This window comes from Macrobrachium rosenbergii, chromosome 3 (genome assembly GCF_040412425.1).
Source record: "Macrobrachium rosenbergii isolate ZJJX-2024 chromosome 3, ASM4041242v1, whole genome shotgun sequence".
NCBI lineage: Eukaryota > Metazoa > Arthropoda > Malacostraca > Decapoda > Palaemonidae > Macrobrachium > Macrobrachium rosenbergii.
This window is the reverse complement of record NC_089743.1, coordinates 48,815,250-48,836,052: the sequence shown is the minus strand read 5'-3', so window position 1 is coordinate 48,836,052 and position 20,803 is coordinate 48,815,250. Positions and strand designations below refer to the sequence as shown.

General features: G+C 40.4%; 1 protein-coding gene across 3 annotated transcripts in view; it reads left to right on the top strand.

The window, feature by feature from the left end:
* tamo (PUB and ZnF_RBZ domain-containing protein tamozhennic) overlaps nucleotides 1-20,803 on the top strand; it is a 59,204-nt gene that overhangs the window by 1,619 nt on the left and 36,782 nt on the right. For 2 of the 3 annotated variants that reach the window (XM_067132632.1, XM_067132640.1), the window contains exon 2: nucleotides 10,424-11,073. In XM_067132632.1, the coding sequence (XP_066988733.1) occupies nucleotides 10,446-11,073 (628 nt within the window). In that variant the 5' untranslated portion in view covers nucleotides 10,424-10,445. Of the gene's footprint in view, nucleotides 1-6,518; nucleotides 6,538-10,423; nucleotides 11,074-20,803 lie in introns of those variants that run through there. The other variant, XM_067132622.1, reaches the window with a different exon arrangement.

Below are 20,803 nucleotides of genomic sequence, written 5' to 3'. Positions count from 1 at the left end.
AAGTACCTTGCACCAACACTAATGGTCAGAAGTTCATGGTTAAATTGCAGACAGCAGACCTACTACCATGGCCTGATTCCTGCCAGTTGTCAACCTTGATATTTACTTTATTTTTTGTATGTTTTTGTTTATGTTTACAATATTTACCATCCTTTGTTTCTGTTTTTACAGTAATCCCAAGGGCCTGGTACTAAACGCAGTGCCTGTTTTGCACGTAAATGGAGCTAGAGGGGCATGTTAGTACTCTAGTCCGTAATTTTACCAGTTGCATGAAATGTGATATACTGGTAACCTTAGCAGTCAGAGAAATATGTAGTTCTTATCTTTGCAAAGTAATTAATATTACCCATCATAAATTAGTATTACAAAGTTGAATTAGATATCAAAGTATACTCAAATTCTAAAACAATAGTAACAGCACAGTAATAAGTATCAAGCTGTGACAAATACATAACAACACTTAAATAACAGATTACTTCTGGACACACCCTTATCTTGCTTGACTCTTCATCAGTGTAGAAATTTTGTTTTCGTAAATAGTTTGAGTATTGTTTTAAAGCTGATCATGTACCTTTGCAATGGCCTCTCTAAAGCAAAGCCAGTCTTGCTTTCCAGAACACTGGTCTGCACTACATTTTATGTGTTTTATGTGAATTTCTTTGGCAATAGATAGTTTGCTCATTGGTGCAAGTATAGTAGAGCCCCGGTCCTCGACGCTAATCCGTTCCAGAAGAAGCATCTAGATTCGATTTAGTCAAATTATGAATTAATTTCTCCCATAAGAAATAACTGAAAATGGATTAATCCATTCCTGACCATCAGTCATTACCCCAACCTTACCGTTTTATACAAAACATTACACAGATTACAATTAAATAAGTTCAGAGTTGAATAACTTACATCGTGAGGCTACGCCTACCCCACCGCCAAATCAAAGTCCTTCAAAGAAGGCATTTACCCCATATTTAAAAAATGCATTAAAGACTGAATCAAACATTTTACATTTTTAAATGCATACTGTATCAAAAAAATTGGCCTGCGACCAATGCGGCTGTATTACTGATGGTAGACCAAGCGCCATAGGCTAGGCTAGGTAGTCTATAGGCACTACCAGAATGTACTGTAACGGGCACACACGAAAACTGTTGTTAATAATGATAACATTGAAAAACAAGCCTGATTATCACAGTAAAATAATATTACAGTATTTGTAAGCCAAATTATTGTATGTCTGTTATCATAAAATTAAGAAAAATTTCCTAAATTACGTCGAAACTCGGCAGCTTCTGGCATGAGCAGATGTAAACAAACCACAGCGCCACCCTGGTGGTGTATTGCGGTACTAATTACATAAACATTCAGTATTTATGGTAAATATCATACAGAGTCTACTGGAATAGTGTACAAAATCACTGTAAAACATCTTTCAGTAAATATTATGATTCCCTAACATATTGGGACCCATGATTGGATGAAAATTCAGTGCAGAAAGTCAAAAAATTATGACATATACCTGTACAAGGTGTACTTCTCCAAACAACAGCAGCAGCAGAGTGTGTGGGCTTTAAATGCTTTTAAATACGCATGGGAAGAATGCCACCGACAATGCCAACTAGCGGCAGCCGCCTGAAACTCTTTTTTCTCCAAACATCATATGATTCATTGGGTCGGATTCTGGTTTGTTGTTCGAGCTCCGACGCAAAATTTACTCAACATTTCGTGTCGAAATCTGATTATGTCGAGTTCTAGTACGGTCGAGGACCGGGCTTCTACTGTACAGTAGTTGAGTGGTTGGGTACAGCATACTCATAGTAGCAGTAGGTAGGTGAGTGGCTGGGTACCACGCTCGAACCTATTGGTAGCTCGGGCTATTTTTCTCTGTCAAGTCTATATATGTGATGTGTGACACCCTCATAGCGGTCATGCTTGGTTCTTTTTGAGATTTTCCTATTTAAGCAAGAATCCAGACACCTCTCACTTTGGCTGAGGACCCTATCATTCTGGCATCCCAATGCCAGACAGAATAGGAGGTTACAGGAGGCTTCACTCACCTGCTCATTATTATGACCAGAAACGTGACATTTCTGGTTGGAGATGACCTCCTACTTAAAAGCTGATTGGTTGTCCTGTATTCCCATAGAAACAAATCACAAATTTTTAAAATTTTCTCAGGTGTACAAACCAGAGCCATGTATATCATAATTCCAGTTCATCCTGCATGGTGATGGCAGGTGCATGAGAGTTCCTCCCCCTTTCGCCCACCTGCCACCAGTGTTACAGTCTGAATGATCAGTTCCAGCAAAAACACAGAAAAATGCATTTGGCGGTAGCACTTCGAAAACACTTTCTTCTCCCGTTTTGTTATAAAGGCAAGTTTTCTTTAAAAAAAAAAAAAAAATGTTCAGGTAAAAATATAAATGTGTTTGTGTTAGTTCTACTTATTAAAGTAGAATGGATTTAGCCGTTTATATCTGAAACATACCCCAGTTTTTAGAACACCTTTTGTTTAAACTTACACCAAAACCAATTCAAATATATGTAGTGATGGGCAGGTGGATATCAAACGATCAATACTGCTGATACCAGAACTGAGAAAGAGAATTGATGATACAAAAAAATGTTTTGTAGTTTTGTAATTAATTTTTTCCCCAAATGTTGCTGCACCCTCAGTCGATGGTGCTGTAGCACACCAGTTGGGAACCAGTGAAGTAGTGGTTTGATTTGGCTCCACATATATGGTCCCCCTAGTGGGGGTAGTGACATCAGTGCACCTCATGTGGTGTACTGTAGGCATTACTAAAGGTTCTTTGGGTTCTTTGCATCGTTCCTTCAGCCCCTAGCTGCAGCCTCTTTCATTCCTCTTCCTGTACCTCTGTTCATATTCTCTTTCTTCCATCTAATATTCCATCCTCTCTAACTATTGTTTCATAGTGAAACTGCGAGGTTCTCTTCCTATTACACCTTTCAAACCTTGCTATCAATTTCCCTTTCAGCGCTGACCTTTGGCCAAAATTCAATATTCTGTTCTATTCTGCAAATTTGGTTGTTAAATGGCCTATTCATTGTGCTAGTGTCAATTAAATAGCATTAGAAGTATATATTTGTATACAGTATTTACATGGTACAGTAAATAAAATTACTGAGTGTGCACAGTACAAATGTAATGCTGTCACAAGTATTCGGTTTGCAGTGTTAATAAAGATGAGTAAGGAGTGTTATTGTATATAAAAGTCATATTCAGCAGTCACAGTTGATTATGGTTGATTTGTCTTAGGTTTTTGGCTAAATTTATCAGAACCTGTCAAAGCTTGAGAAGCCTAGGGGGCCACTCATGCTTGTGAGAAATAACTGATACTAAGGTTGCTAATTTGGTAATACCTGCAGCTTCTCTTAAGAAAAATCATTTTGACAAAGTCAGACAAGCCGTAACCCTAAGTTAGCTCACAACGTCTGAAACATCACAAGACAAGTACAGGCTGTCTTGGTTATTGGCAATCCAGTTTTATGGCACTTGTCTAGCGACGACAATAACTGGATTTTCAGCGATGGTGACTGGATTTTTGGTGCCAGTATCTGTACATTTACAAGTTTAACCATTCAGTGAATCGGCTTCCTAACCTGATTTACTTCTAGCCAATAGTCTCAGTAGCCTGGGCTAAAAGTTATAACTTAAGGTAGCTTTAGATATATATTTAACCAAACTGGGAGACTGAGTATCTAGGACTACTAGGAATAGTCCTTGCCGAGTGCCTCTTGTGCCTGATTGATCATGTAGCAGGGTAGCATAGTGTGTCCTATCAGTGGCCAAAGTTTAGTGGCTAGCCTAGCTTGGTGTAGCAAATTAGCATAGCCAGCCAGCCAAGCCTATGCCTAGTATAGATTTCATCATTTCAGGAACAGTTTTTAAAATATGTAATCTATAGGATATTTAGAATGTTAATAAAGAACATTAGTTGGTTGTAATGAAGATTATAAGTTCCTGATGTAGATGCTAATTTTTATTGACTCCTTATATCAAGTAAGAGTATATATACAGGTATTAACCTTTCTGCACAAGATTTCTCATTAGAATACTAGAGGTACAAAGTGGTCTGTATACGTAAGTCTTATGAATTGCCTTTGTTGCAGGTTTGTTCCTATGAACTTAAGAGATTAGCATTACTTCTACCTTTCCTGTTCTCTCCTCCCTTGTGATTTATTGTGAATGTTCCCTTCCATAGCAGATACTGGTTTGGATCTGAGGATCCTTCTTTGGAACCATGCAGGCATAAATGAAGTATGATCACTTGCTTATGTGACAGTTAGTATTCTCATGGTGTTGTCACAGAACTGGCTTATGTGCTTATACAGTGGTTTGGTTAAACTGTTTTAATAACTATGTGCTCATAAGATAATTTGTATTTTTCCTAGGTTACAAGGCATTTATGCCTTTGTAACCTAGGAAATTTTGGTGGAAGTAAATGAGTGGTTGGGTGCTAGCCACTCACCTGTCAGTAACCCATCATTATAGAACAAGAAACTATCTTCTGTTTAATTTTATTTCTCTAGAAGCATTCTGTTTCTTTATATAACAGAATCATGCCTACATGAAGCTTTCAGGCTTGATGCCTTATATCAAGTACAAGTTTTTATACAGGTACAGTATTAACCTTTGTCTGTACAAGAAGATTTTTTGTCATAATCCCACCTCAGCTTCACAAGATAGTTCCAGTTGTTGAAGGAACAAGTGATGGGTTGCCAATAGGTGAGTTTGTGGTGCCCAGTCACTCACCTGCTTGCCACCAAATAACCACCATGTTACCAAACTTCAGTGACAGTTTGCACTGGGAATATTCCTGTGTAAAAGGCTTATGTTATTTTATCAGGATTTTTTTTTTTTTTTTTTTTTTTTTTTTTTTTTTTTTTTTTTTGAATAACCAGCAAGAGCATTCCTAAGAATAGCCAGGATTGTGCAGTGATGCATATGAACCATTTATTTTTCTGGATGTTTATCTTGTTTTTTGTGCCTTCTTGGTCCTTGGCCAATTGTTCTTGGTTTTTGTTGATGAATACAGTATATTTTTAATGTAAGTTGCATCCCAGGATCCATATTGTTATCAAGATTGCTCAGATGGGTTCCTTTTTCTTAATGGTGGTAAATATAATTAGATCCCTGCCCCAAAGTATCATATTTGATAGTCTCCTGAGAGCTCCATTCCAACAGAAAACTTTCCGTAGCTACCTAAATGCTTGCACATATAAAAACACCCACCCGCCCACCAGGGAGTTGTGTATGTTACTTCCTTTGCATAGCATCACCATCCATGTTCTTCTTTGGTGCCATAGTGCCAACATGTCCAGTATTGCAATTCTTATCCCTTTACTTTTCTTTACCTTAGAGTTGGAAATCTTTCTGGTATTATTGATGCCAGTACTTTACTCACAGTATGGTAAAGGCTAATACTGTAAAATGCCATGAATTGTTATTTTAGATTTCCTGCATGGTGCAGTCTGTTGTATATAGTAGATATGTATGTTTGTTGATTTCTACACATATTTTTATATTCTTCATCCATATCTCTCTATCAATGATATTTATTTTTTTTTTATTAATCCCCTTCTCTGCTGAACCAAACGAATTTTCATTTCAAATAGTAACAATAGAAAATGTAGTATTGCTTACCTTTTTGAAAAAATCTTGGTTTACATCTCATTGTACTGGGAAAGTGTTTTGAAGAGTTATGCAGCTTTAAGTTTGGGAACACTACTGTAATTTTTCATGGAATTTACCACTAGTTGTACCTTATTCATATTGTCACCAAGGGAGTCCATGTGAAAGTAGGACATCAGGAAGCACTACATGTGATTGTTTTGTCATAATAGTGTTTCATATATAATTCCCCAAAGACTAGCACTTGTGCACATCATAACACCAGAATAATCACTTCCCACTAATTTGCTTTCAAAATCCTCTAAAATAGGTCACTTGTAATTTTTCTGCTATTATTGTTTTATTATTCTTTCAAACTTATTCACTTGGAGCATTCCTAGAGCCAGCTATATCTTGGCTGTATCTGTACATAACTTCTGCTCCCTAATACAATTTATGCATCACTGACTGTGTTGGTCCATGACATGATTGCAGAGGAGAAACTTCCATGAGAACTAATATGGTCTGGCAAGAGAGAGACAGACTTGCATTTGAATTAGATTAAGAAGAGAAGGGCTCTATTAAACTAAGTCACTTTTTCTGTAGTAGGAGTGTAGTTTTGAAGTGAATTCATGGGAAATGTCATTCCCTCTTAGAAGTTGTGTGGTTGTCACTAGTGAAGAGAAAGTCCTTCAGTTCATGTGTATAGTTTTTTCTGCAAGCTAAGGGAACAGTAATCCAATAATTATTATGTTGGGCTTGCTGTCATCCTACAAATAAACATGATAGCTCTGCTTGTCAAAATATTACATTTTCATGTGCTGAGTATTCAGACTAATTTTCTTATATAATTAGAAAATTATCCATATTGTGGGTCTGACTAATCCATGATCTTATAATATGGCTAGGTAAGTAAAGGTTGGCATCTCTTACTAGGACAGGATGTTTTGATACAGTATTGCATAAAGAGGTGGCTGTATGTTGACTAGTAATCTGTTGAGTTCTTGATAGCATAATGCAGTTTGTACATTTTTGTGACAGTATATCACGTTTAGGATTTCTGTGAAGTTTACTGAATGCCTGGATAAACAATTATAGTGTATCACGTTGGTGAAATTTGCTGAATGCCTGGATAAACAATTACTCATGAAGATTTGCCATCAGGGCATAGAAAGTGGGTGCAGTATAAAATGGCAACCAGGTTATAGCCTTCATTATCTTATGTTACCTAAGTAGCAGCCTGTGCAATATATTATTGTGTTGTGACAGCAGTATAAAGTGCAAACGTTTCCTTGTGATTGGTAATATACTTCAGAAGTGTAAGTGATGGAACTTTAGGGATGGGATGCAGCACTTTGGATGTTTACATGGTGAGAGGATATTGGTGAATTGCTGGATCAATGAATATTCAGGCAGAAAGCATAAAAATGGGAGACTGTTTGGCACTCATTTCTTGTTTAGCCTTGCGAAGGGAACATCTGAAGAAAGAACATTAGGGATGATGAAAGTATGGAGGTGACTATAAATGATAGTGCACAAGAACCACACATTTTGTAGTTTCTAAATTAAATTCAATGAAGTTGTGGTTTTGTTTCCCCCAACACTGGAAATCATGGCTTAGGCTGTCATCGGATGACATTTTATTTAGCCACCTCTTGTACTATAACCCTTCCTGTCTTTGGCTTTACTGTGGTGGTCTTTTCACAGAATATTAGTCTAACGCTGTCTTGTACTGCTTAGCAGTGTTTCACTCATTTTACTGGAAAACACTGAAGAGAGGTGGAGGAGAGACTTTTTAGATGGCGTAAAATGTGTAAACACCGCAAGCACAGTTACTAAATGGAGTCAAAGTAGTACTGTAGTAGCAATCCTCAGAGCAGTTTCATTGATGATGGTATGCTTAAAAAAAAATATATGCAGCTGTACTAGTCTGAAATATCCTGGCCATTTACATTTTTAATGGTTTTTTGTATATTTATATCTGTAAGTTTATCTTGGGTTGTGTTTGTCTTTTTTTTTTTTTTTTTTTTTTTTCCAAATTAATCTTGGTCTTTTTTTATATCCATATGTCCCAGAAAGGCATATGTCTGTGGAAGTCTGCTGTGCAAGTTGAGGACTTTATTGGCGTGTTCTGAATTATTTGTTGTATATTTTTAAAACTGGTTACTGTTTACCAGTGTGTTTTGCAAAGCGGACTGTAGACAGTAGTGTCCTTTTAGTGTCTTTTCAGCCCCATTTTTGGTGTATTCACTTTGGTCTCTTATTACTTTGCTCTAACTGTAACTCTACCACTTTCCATTTTCAGTGCTCTTATTTGAGAACCAATCCTTTGGGCTAGCAAGAGTGTTTCACTGTGAGCTATGTGCTAATGTAAGCATTACTCAAGGCTCTGTGCAGCATCTCTTCAGCTCTTAGTTGCAATCCTTGTCATTCCTTTTACTGTACTTCTGTTCTTATTCTCTTCTTTCATCTTACTTTCCTCACACTCCTAACAATTATTTTTTAGTGCAACTGCAAGGTTTTCCTCCAGTTACACATTCAAAACTTTTTACTCTCAGTTTCCCTTTCAGTGTTGAATGGTCTCATAAGTCCTAGCACTTGGCCTTTGGCCTAAACTTAATATTCTATTCCGTTGAGAGTAAAGGCTACCAAGAAGTTATAAAACTGTCCTCTGCTCTCAGGGGATTAGAAAGGCTAGCTTTTCCTCCATTTCATATCTCACCTCATTGCAGATCTATCTTACATATTGGTGCATGCATTCTGAGACAGGCTATCAGTAGTTTTGCTCTTCTGTAGATTGTTTTCAATTTAAATTCTTATTTTAAGACTGAAATAGTTGATTTTCATTTTGATTATCCTTGCTAATGATTATTACATATGATTTTAGTGGCATATGTTCTTTTTCATGTAAGACTGCATACATGTTCTGCAGTTTTCTAGATATGATTTTACTAGAATGGTGTCCTTGTAAAAGTGTTGTAGGTATTATTATTATTATTATTTTCCTTTTGGGGGGGGCATCTATCACAGTCATCCTATTCGAGTGGGTGGTTTTTATTGTGTGGGTTTCCGGGTTGCATCCTGCCTCCTTAGGAGTCCATCACTTTTCTCACTATGTGCGCTGTTCCTAGTAGCAACTTTTCTGCATGAGTCCTGGAGCTACTTGGGATCTAGTTTTTCCAGATTCCTTTTCAGGGACAGATTATGGGTACAATTTCCACAGGCATATCCCATATCCTTCTTATTTCGATTTTCAGGTCATGATATTATTATTATTATTAAAAAGGATGGCTGTATTATGCGAATTTATCTTATATAGTGTCTTTTCTATCCTCCTTATGATTCGCTTTTCAGGCTCAGCGATGTTAGTCAGTAACTGGCCGATATTCATGTTGGAAAAGGACAGTGTGTGGAATATTGGAAGTCTTTTATTGAAAAGCGAATCATAAGGAGGATAGAAAAGACACTATATAAGATAAATTCGCATAATACAGCCATCCTTTTAATAAGACCTGTTTAAAAGAGGGTCTACTCCTTCATATTATTATTATTATTATTATTATTATTATTATTATTATTATTATTATTATTATTATTATTATTATTATTATTATTATTATTATTATTCAGAAGATCAACCCTATTCATAGGGAACAAACCCACAGGGGCCATTGACTTGAAATTCAAGCTTCCAAAGAATATGGTGTTCATTAGGTAAAAGTTGAAGCTGATGTCTGTTTAGAGTAGGATAGAATATAGAATTTAGGCCAGAGACCAAATGCTGGGACCTATGAGGTCATTCAGTGATGAAAGAGAAATTGACAGTAAAAAGACCTGAAAGGTGTAATAGGAGGAAAATCTTGCTGTTGTACTATGAATTAAATGTTAAGAGAAGGTGGAAAGTAATATGGAAGAAAGAGAATATGAAAGGAGGCATGGTAAAGGGAATGAAAGGGGTTGCAACCAGGAAGCGAAGGGATGCTGCAAAGAACCTTAAGTACTGCCAACAGTGCACTGCATGAGGTGCATTGGTGGTACTACCCACTTATGAGATTGTGTATGTCTTCATTGTCATTTTTTGTTTCTGGCTTCTTGCAGTTATGATGTCATTTGAAATAATTGATCAGTCATTCAGTCCCAGAATAATTTTTAACTTGGTTATTTATATAGATGTTTTATTGATGAGCACTCTTGGCAGGAATTAGAATGGTGACCTTTAATCTCTTAGTAATTAGGGGTTTACTGTTTATAAGTTTGTGCAAAGTCTTTGATGTGGTACCCTTTGAAGGCTTTTAACATTAGCAGTAGACTAAAGAGGAACCTTGTGTCTTATGACTTGATTTGGAAATAAATTTAGTGTAGCATTTCTCCAGCAATTGCCTTTTGTTATACTGATTTGGTTTCAGTTGTCCACCAAGAGCTTAACTCTATACAGTACAGTGATGTTTATTGTTCCAAAGATTATATATTGCTAACAGTCATCTTTTTTGTTTCCTGTGAATTCGTAATCGATTATGATTTTAGTACACAGTGATAGATTTCTGAATTGGCTATTTATTATTGGGAATTCCTTTGAAAGTGTTCTGTTTTTATGTGGTGTTTATTGGTAAAAGTTTTCCGTTGTGGTTAACATCCATTATTAGATGCTGTATGCATAGTATGCAGTATGTTTAGTGCATTGAATTTATTCTTATTTGCTGAACACATTTTAGGTAAGTAATGCAAGAGTGTACTGCCATGTCTGCATGGTAAATACTGAGCTGTTGTTTTATGCTTACCTTTTCTTGATTTCAGATGGTTTTAAGCGCGTGACCACATGACGATGTACCACATGGCATTGCCTCCCCATATGGGGGGTCCCCATCCCCCTACTGTACACTCCCCCCTCTTTTCATCTCCCATCCTACCCCCTGCTATGGCCCATAACTATGGGATGCATGCATTCCCACCAACTCATTTGCCCCATCCACCCCACTCATCCCATCAAAGTCATGCTGCCCATCCAAACTTGTCAGGCCATTCAGGAGCAGCCTCTGCCGCTGGTACCTCAGGGCCTGTTGGTTCTGGGAACTCAGCGATGCTCACGCATCCTTCACCTATGTTATCGCAGCCTTCTCCAATTTACCCTACGCAAACATCTGTGTATGTAAATCCATACCTTAGTTCCCAAATTCCTATTGCACACGCCCATACCCACTCTCATCCATCTCATCAACATCCCTCCAGTATTGGGTATGGGATGCCCACTGGTATGGGAGGAGGGCCACCTGGGATGATGCCTCCTCAGCAGCCCAGTGGGCAAGGGGTTGGTGCTGGCGGGCTGTCGTCAGGGCCCGTTATGTCAGTAGATGAAGAATTGATGGACGAAATGAACACTTTGCACTTGGGCTATATTGAAACAGAAGATAATACCTCAAAGATGGAGCAACGAGTCAAGTTGGAACGTAAGTCTTTCTGAAGTTTTTCTTAGGCCATTGGCTATTGAATTTATGTAGTGTAGAAATTAATCTATTATACACACCAGATAAGAGGGATACTATTTTGATTATTACTTACTGTATGGCAATTTGTATTATGGTGTTCCACTTTACAATTGCTGTGTTTTTTTCTTTTAATATAAATCCATAAGGAAGGTATTAAGGTCAAACTTACTTTGTGAGAAATCAGGCTATTTTTATTTAATGTTTCTGTTTAGATTTCATCAAGTGAAAGGGATCAGTTTGCAGCATTTCGTAAGAGTAGTCAGCCAGTGAAAAGTCACAGGTACAACACCATATGTCAGAGTTGAGAGTACATGTAGTTCTAGCTAGATTAGTGTTGCTTTTCTGAACACTCCTAGTTTGGATTCTTTAATTTAAATGTTCCTGAACATTTCAATTTTTCTGTTGATAATTTCATAAGGTAGCAGTTATTCTGTCATAGGTACAGTTGTTCCTACTTGAATATAAACCTTTGTCTTTTGTGTGGATATTCCTTTAGCAGTGGCCTAGAGTAGAGTTATCACAATCTATTAGTATTATTAATTCAATTATCAATGTAATAAAGGAGTTTAACCAAATGAATATGGCAGTCTAATGGGCAGTTGGTAGCTACTTCTTCCATTGAAATAATATTAGTGAATTGGATCTCAAGCCCTGGCAGTCCACAATGTGTGTGGGACTGTGGATGGTTGTAGGAGAGGATAAGGTCTGGTCAGTAAAGTACAGGATACTTAAGGGTCTTCGAACTTTTTATTTGCATTGGAGAGATGTGAACATCATCATTAGAACTTTGCAGGGTCCTCAGTTGACATGGTAATGTTGCTGAAGAAACCTGTGATGTTAGGAAGCTGCTGAATATGTGGTCTAATCTTACTGAGATATGCACCAAAAAATGCTAGTGTCTTGTACAAACTGATTTTACTGGCAGAGGGAGGAGCGTATTGCTCATGTTAGTGTTATAGGAGTATTCATTCACTTAAAAATATTGGCACCTTTGGCAATTGACAGAGCCTCCCAGTCCATGGAGGGCATCCGGCAAATAAGGCTGTGACTTTCGTGCTGGACTGCTTACCAGTTGCTTACCTCAGGAACCAAGAAGCACCAAGTCAAGAGGTCATTAGCAGCTCATCTCAGGTTAATCTCGTGAGAATGATTGCCATTAATGACCCCCTGTTGGGAGGCTTTTTGGTGGTTATATCAGATTGGTTGTTATATTCCAAGTCATCCAGGCAGCCTAAATGTGGTGTACATCAGTTGGTCTCTTCTTGGCATCTCTCAGTAAGAAGTTGGCAATGTACTTCTTTCCAATCTTGACTGTCAGGCCTAGAAAATTGATGCTGTGGTCCAAAATTAAGATAGTTTTGAATATGACATCTTGCTTTTATTACTTTGAGGTCTACTCAGCACAGATATTATTTTTGTTGTTCTGGCTTAAATTGAGTGACTCTCAAAACTTTGGAGGGTCCTTCTTGTGAGATACTCACAGAGAACTCACAACTCCATCATATCTTAGCCTTCAGAAACAGACTGGCACATTTCAGTAATTGCTGTTTTTATCTCCAGATCTTGAAACTTTTTGTCAGGAGATTATTTAGTTTTTTAACAGGCGCATGTAATTGCAACTGGTAAATGTGATTGCATCAGTGTCCATATTTGTAAAAGTACTGCACCTTATAATAAGATGGAGCACTTCTTTTGGCTGACAATGATTGTGAGAGCTTAAAATTTAATTTTAAATTGGGACTGTCTTAATGTTAAAGTAGTAATGTTGTGTGTCTTATTTTTCAAGTATTAATGTTGTCAGTTTAAGTTGTCTGTTGACGTATGACATATCTGTCTTCAAGATGTCAGTATAGCGAATGATTTATGAAATTGATTTTGATAAGGCCATTGATCGGTATTTATGCAAGTGATTACTTACCCTTCCATTTTATCCCATGTAAGTAATTCATTGTGCATGTGGCATAGCATATTTCATTCACTGAAAGTAATAAAGATAAGAATTTCTTGCTGAAATGTCTGAAATTTTGTATGTATTTGTAGCTGTATCCATCAATAGTGGAACCACAGAGCTAAGTAGCTATGCTTTTTCTTTAAAATCAGAGATAAACCATCTTATGGTGTATTATACTTAGTGTGTCCCATTTTTTGCCACTGGTCAGTTTCATCGAAAGCAGCCTTAGCTTGAATGAATGAGAACTCCTTCTGGTTGTGGCAGTAGGTACTGAAAGATTTACACTATTTCTGACAAAGTTAGAGTCACTGGCATTATCACAGGTGGAAAATAAAAGGCTTATTGCCCAAAGAACGGAAGTTATAGTAAGTGTTATTTTGGTAGAAACTTAACTAAAAAAATTTAATATACAATACAATCAAACCTCTTAAAACCAGCATTTTACAAATAGAACTTACCTGGCAGTTATATATATATATAGCTTAATCCCTGTCAAACCGGCAGATTTTCAAAACTCGCGGCAACCGCCGAATGGCAGGTGTCCGATAGGTGGTTAACAACCCTTACAGGGTGGTAGTTGGAATCATTCCCGTTTTCAGTTCCTCAGATCGTCTCTGCCGGTTGGACTGACAACATCGTTGTTGGTTCTCCGTCGGGTTTTTCGCTCGCTTCCCTAGGTCGCTGTGTTTGGACTTCTATTGGTGACGTATATTGACCTTTGGATTGGCAGTCGCTTTTGTGGCTTGTTTTGGTTTATTCTTTTGACTGTTCTTGGATAAGATGTCTGATCCTAAGTTTTTTCGAGTGTGTGTGAATGAGGAATGCAAGGTTAGGTTGCCGAAAGCTTCGGTGGAACCTCACACTGTTTGTTTAGGGTGCAGGGGTTTTGAGTGTGCCTTGGATAAAAGATGTAAAGAATGCGAGGGTTTGGATGAAAAGAAGTGGATGGAAATGAAACGCTATGTGCGTAAATTAGAAATGGATAAGTTAAGGAGGGCTTCTAAATCTAAATCTAGGTCTGTGAGTGATGTTAGCCTAGACATTTCTTTTAACCCTTCTATTCCTAAATCACCCTTAGAAGTAGATCCTTCTCCCGAGGTGGTAACCCCTGCTCCTTCTACAGGAACTGTAACTGCTGTTATGGACCCTCAGTACGCATGCCAGGATGGCGGCTGAGATGAAAGAATTAAAGGATCAACTTGCAGCCTTGAAGAAAGGTAAGAGTGCTAGTGAAGTTAGTGATAGTGTTTGTGCAAGTGCAGTGGAGGTGGCGACTGATCGACCCTGTCATGCCCCTAGATCTAGACCTCTACCAAGCTCCCAGGACCAAGGGAGAAGGTACGTCGACGATCGTAAGGGGGTGAGAGGGACGTATCCTCGGTCAGCCATCGCCTCAAGCAGTCCTGTTGCTATTTCCCAGGCTGCTTATGACCGCCACAGAAAAGGCGTGTCGGAAGGGCTTGCGTCTTCTCCTAGCCCCTCTCCTAGACGTAGATGGCAGTATGAGGATTCGAGGCCGATCAAAAGAAGATGGTTGCAGCAAGAGGATCAACCTCGTACTCGCTCTCCCCTTTCGGGTGCATGGAGTAGCCCTGAATCTTTTGCTTCCGATGACGACCGGAACGTCTCTCCAGCGAAAAGGTCAAGACCTTTGTTGGAATGTTCTCCACTCGTTGTACGGAAGAAGGAGAGATCTCTTCTTTCTGCTTCCGGAGAATTCTCGAGAGATCCTTCTCCTTCTCCCAGCTTTGCTCGACAACCTTGTTCGGAACCTCAAGATGCAGCGGCTGCGGCAAAATCCTTTATGACCGTCATGCAAGGCCAATTAGCTTCACTGGTTCAGGCCTTTAGCCGTCCTCCCCCCCAGTCGGTCAGACGTAAAGACTCCAAGTTACCAGTGAAGAGATCTAGAAGGGAGACGCATGCTGAGGTTTCTTCTAGAGATAAGAGAGAACTGGATTCCTCTCCCTTTCGAGTCAACAAGTGGCGCAGTTCTAGCTTGGGACAAAAGAGTCTTCTCTTTTCTCCCAAGCAAAAACCTCGGGGTTCTTCTGAGGCTCAACTCCTCTCCTCTCCACGCTATAAGCGACAGGAATTTTCTTCCTCTCGCCGGGAGCATTCTTCCTTTGTTCATCAAGATGACGACATCGGTTCTCCAGGAAGGAAAGAACGCAGTGAATTCTCTCGACGCCAGGACGCATCCTCCTCTCGACGTCAGGACGCATCCAATTCTCGGCGCCAGGACGTATCCAACGCTAGACGCCAGGACGCTTCCAGCTCTCGATACCAGGAAGCATCCAGCTCTCTACATCAGGACGCTTCTAGGGCGGTTTGTCAGGACGCAACCAGCTCTCGTCGCCAGGACGCATTCGGCGATCGTACGTCCTTCCCGGGCGCAGTACAGCAAGAAGAGAAAGGGACGGAGATGGAAGGAATGCATGATTTGGAAGACGTTTCAGAGGACGAAGATAAACCTTCTAATGCGGCTGATGATTATAAGGTTCTTTCTCGCTTTCTTCTGGAGCTGTATGGGGAGGAGTTTAAACCTGCTGCTCCTCGTTCTCCTCAGTCCCAGTTTAACAGGAAGAAATCGAGGAAGCAGTCAGCCTTTATTAAAATGAAACTTTCCATTTCTGCGAAGAAGGCTCTGACCAGGATTGATAACTGGCTTAAGGAGCGTAGGCAAGCAGTAAAGTCCACCTTCTCGTTTCCTCCAGCTAGGCTTGCTTCGAAGGCGGGCATGTGGTATGAGACTGGAGAAGCTCTTGGCCTGGGAGTTCCTGCCTCCTCCCAGGGGGACTTCTCTGGTATAGTAGACTCTTCTAGGAGACATGCCCTTAACTCAGCTAAGGTGATGTGGTCGATGACGGAACTAGACCATCTCATTAAAGGAATTTTTAGGTCTTTTGAAGTGTTTAGTTTTTTAGACTGGTCTCTTGGAATTTTATCCAAGAGGACAGAAACCATTCAGGCAACAGGAATTGAAGACCTTTCCAGTATTATGGCTTGTATGGATAAGGCTCTGAGGGATGGAGCAAATGAGATGGCTTCTCTTTTTACTGCGGGGATTTTGAAGAAGAGGGCTTTGTTATGCTCCTTCACGTCCAAATCTACTACAGTCGCTCAGAAGGCAGAGCTCCTATACGCCCCCCTCTCGGAGCATTTGTTTCCGGAGTCCTTGGTCAGGGATATTTCTCAGACTCTGGCACATAAAGCCACGCAAGATCTACTTACTCGCTCGGCTAGGAGGTTTCCTCCGGCAATTCCTTCAGCTGCTAAGAAGGAGGAAAAGAAAGTTCAGCAGCCCTTTCGGGGCAGAGTTCCTTCTAGAACTGAATTCAGAGGAAGAAGACAAGAAACAGGGGGTAGAGCGAACAGAAGGACGTTTAGAACACGCTCTAGGAATTGAGAAACAAGTCCTCCAGACAGCAGTAGGAGCAAGGCTGTCTCACTTTTGGCAGGCATGGGAAGCAAGAGGGGCGGACACCTGGTCCCTCTCAGTCATCAAGGAAGGGTACAAGATTCCCTTTACGGGAAAACCGCCACTTTCAACAACGCCACGAGCCCTAGTGGCTCAGTACTCGAACGCTATAAAACAAGGGGCACTCCTGAATCTAGTAGACCAGATGTTGGAGAAAGGAACGATAGAACCAGTTTTGGAACTAGGATCCCCAGGGTTCTACAGTCGTCTGTTTTTAGTGCCCAAGAGTTCGGGTGGATGGAGACCGGTCCTGGATGTCAGCACATTGAACGGATTTGTGGAAAAGACCAAGTTTACCATGGAGACGACTCAGTCGGTGCTGGCAGCAGTCCGCCCAGGGAACTGGATGGTATCCCTGGACCTGCAGGATGCTTACTTTCATATCCCCATCCACCCGACTTCAAGGAAGTTTTTAAGGTTTGTAATCCAGGACAAATGCTTCCAGTTCAAAGCTCTTTGTTTCGGCCTCAGCACAGCCCCTCAAGTGTTCACCAGAGTAATGTCGAATGTGGCGGGATGGCTTCATCAAGAGGGGATAAGAGTTTCCCTGTACCTAGACGACTGGCTGATAAGGTCCCAGTCAAAGAACAGGTGTCTGGAGGACTTACGCAAGACGTTTCTGATGGCTCAGGATCTGGGTCTCATTATCAACAAGGAGAAGTCCCAGACCGAACCGAGTCAGACAATTCTTTATTTGGGGATAGTTCTGGACTCAGCTCGTTTTCGGGCTTCTCCCTCACAAGAAAGGCAAACCAAGTGCCTCGAGAAGGTTCAGTATTTCCTGGGGAGACAAAAGTGCTCGGCGAGGGAGTGGATGAGTTTGCTGGGCACCCTCTCCTCGCTCAAGAAATTTGTCTCTCTGGGAGGTTGCATCTCAGACCTCTGCAACACTTCCTTTCAAGAATCTGGGACAGGAAGAATCAGGAGGACTCATTTTCCTTCCACATTCCAGCAGAGATCAAGAAGCATCTGAGTTGGTGGCTGGATCCCTCGATCTTAGGGGAAGGAATCTCCCTACGCAGAAAGAACCCAGACCTAGTGTTGTTCTCAGACGCTTCGGAGTCAGGGTGGGGAGCAACACTGGAGAACAAAGAGGTTTCAGGCTCTTGGGAAGAGGGACAAATCGGATGGCACATCAACAGGAAAGAGTTGATGGCCATTTGGTTAGGTTTAAAAGCCTTCAAGGAATCTGTCGCGGGGAGAGTAATAGAAGTGAATTCCGACAACACCACGGCTCTAGCATATATCAGGAAGCAAGGAGGGACTCATTCTTTGTCTCTTTACGAAACAGCGAGAGAGCTCCTTCTGTGGGCAAAAGACCACGGAGTGGAGCTGTTGACAAGATTTGTGCAGGGGCAGAAGAATATAAGAGCAGACATGCTCAGCAGAAGAGGGCAAGTTCTGCCCACGGAATGGACTCTCAATCTTCAAATTTGCCAGAAACTGTGGAGGTTATGGGGGAGGCCTTCAATAGACCTCTTCGCCTCCAGCCAGAACAAGAGAATCCCCAACTACTGCTCTCTAGTCCCGGACAGAGAAGCAATAGCAGTAGACGCCTTCATGATTGACTGGACAGGGATAGACACTTATGCGTTCCCTCCGTTCAAGATTATCAATCTAGTCGTCAAGAAATTCGCCCTCCTAGATTCAGGGAGAATGACCCTGATAGCCCCCTTTTGGCCAGCAAGAGAGTGGTTCACAGAGGTGTTGGAGATGTTAGTGGACTTTCCGAGAAGTCTTCCTCCAAGTCCAAGGCTTCTCAGACAGCCCCACTTCGAGAGGTATCATCAAAACCCCCTCGCTCTTCAACTGACTGCATTCAGACTATCGAGAAGCTTGTCAGAGCAAGAGGATTTTCAGCTCAAGCTGCGAGAGCTATCGCCAGAGCGAGGAGGGTCTCTTCACAGAGAGTTTACCAATCAAAGTGGGAAACCTTTAGATCTTGGTGTAAGCAGCATAAGGTTTCCTCAACCACTACCTCTGTGAGCCAGATTGCCGATTTTCTCTTGTCCCTCAGGCAAGATTCTAAACTGGCCGTATCCACCATAAAAGGATACAGAAGCTTACTGTCTACTGTCTTTAGGCACAGAGGCATAGATTTTTCTCAAGATAGAGACTTGAGAGACCTTTTAAAGTCTTTCAAAATGACTAAGCAGACTTTGAGACCCACGTCCTGGAATTTGGATGTGGTTTTGAAGTTCTTGTGCAGCAGGAAGTTCGAACCCATCTCGCAAGCAACCCTGAGAGACGTAACGAAGAAAACTCTTTTCCTGTTGGCTCTTGCTACAGCAAAAAGGGTCAGCGAGATTCAGGCGATACAGAAGCAAGTAGGCTTCAATTGTAATGGAGCAATTTGTGCATTAAGGCTCGACTTCCTTGCTAAGAATGAGAACCCTTCCATACCCTGGCCGGGGACGTTTGAGGTTCCTAACCTCACTGATTTAGTGGGCCAAGAGGAGGAGAGACTCCTCTGTCCAGTTAGAGCCCTCAAAGCATATATTTCTAGGACAAAGGACTTAAGAGGTTCTTCCAGTTCCTTGTGGTGTTCAGTGAAGGATCCGCAAAAGCCCCTCTCGAAGAATGCGTTATCATTCTTTTTGAGGGAGACAATAAGAGAAGCTCACCTTTTATATGAAGAGGAGACCTTTGGCTTGTTGAAGGTGAAGGCTCACGAAATAAGAGCCATTGCAACTTCTCTGGCATATAGGAAGAATATGTCAGTTAAACAAATAATGGATGCCACTTTTTGGAGAAGCGACTCTGTTTTCGCTTCTCATTACCTCAGAGAGGTAAGAGTCGATTATGAGAAATGTTACGCCTTGGGCCCGTATGTAGCTACGGCTTCGGTATTGGGTAAAGGAGTTACTGCCTCCCCTCAACCTTAACTTTTGTTTGGAATACCTGTAATTGGGCTGGTGTTTTTATGGTTGTCTGAGGAAGCTTCCTTGTGGGAACAGCAACCCCAGTCTAACTAGATAGGTGTATATCTAGTCTGCAAGGTTAGGTGGTTAGATTGAGTAAGGTTACAGGTAATAGAAGGGGGAATAGGAAGTACAGAAGTCTAGTCACGTTGTTGGTCTCACCCGTTTGACAGACTCGATTGAGTTGTTTCAGCATAACAGGTCTTCACCTGGCTGGCGCTCCTAAGGGAAAGCGACTCAAGAGGCAGGAACCTTTGAAGTCAGCTACCTTATCAGGTAAGGAATCAAGGTGTTTACCTACGACTTTTAGTTGTTTCCCAACGATGGTGGCTGTCTTTCACCCTCCTCCAAATGTGTGAATCAGCTATATGTATATAACTGCCAGGTAAGTTCTATTCGTAAAAATGAAGTTTTTATGATAAAACAAAGTTTTATGAATACTTACCTGGCAGTTATATATATATTTTAAACCCCACCCTCCTCCCCTCAGGAGACAGGTTGGGCAAGAGATGATCTGAGGAACTGAAAACGGGAATGATTCCAACTACCACCCTGTAAGGGTTGTTAATCACCTATCGGACACCTACCATTCGGCGGTTGCCGCGAGTTTTGAAAATCTGCCGGTTCGACAGGGATTAAGCTATATATATATAACTGCCAGGTAAGTATTCATAAAACTTTGTTTTATCATAAAAACTTCATTTCTGTGGTCCAGGAACTCCCATGGTTCGGCTTGATTTTGAATCAGCTACCATTAGTTCATTGAGCAGCTGTGAGGGCGGCGCCACATATTGTTTACAATTTCCTGACATCAAAAATTATGCCATATCTCTTATATTTTTATGAAAATAATTGTTAGTACTGTAATGAAAATGTGTAAGTCAAATATGTTTCTGATATTAACTTTAAATTAATAAATATTTTTAAGGATTCCACTTGAGAAGGCTCTACCAAGTCAGAACTTTTAATCAGAACAATGAGACATTTGGCAATGCACGAATTCCTTGCTCTAAGAGTGCTTGAAAGACATAGATGATACGGTTTTAATAATTTCTTTTATATACTGTAGCTGTATATTTACCCATTCGATATGCCACCCATGAGATCAGATGATGCTAGAGGTAAGAAGCGCAAGCAAAAATCTTTATCTATTCTCGAAAATGTTTCTGTCCTTCCTCTCCCATTAGTGAATGATTAGTGTTCATTTTCCTCAATAGATGGCGGTGTGCTTTGTTTACTTTTTGACGGCGAAATGTCAAATGCGCTGAGTGATTGCTGAAATTCATTCTTTATTTTTATATAAGTAACACCAAATAATTACATAGCTATAGTTTCTAC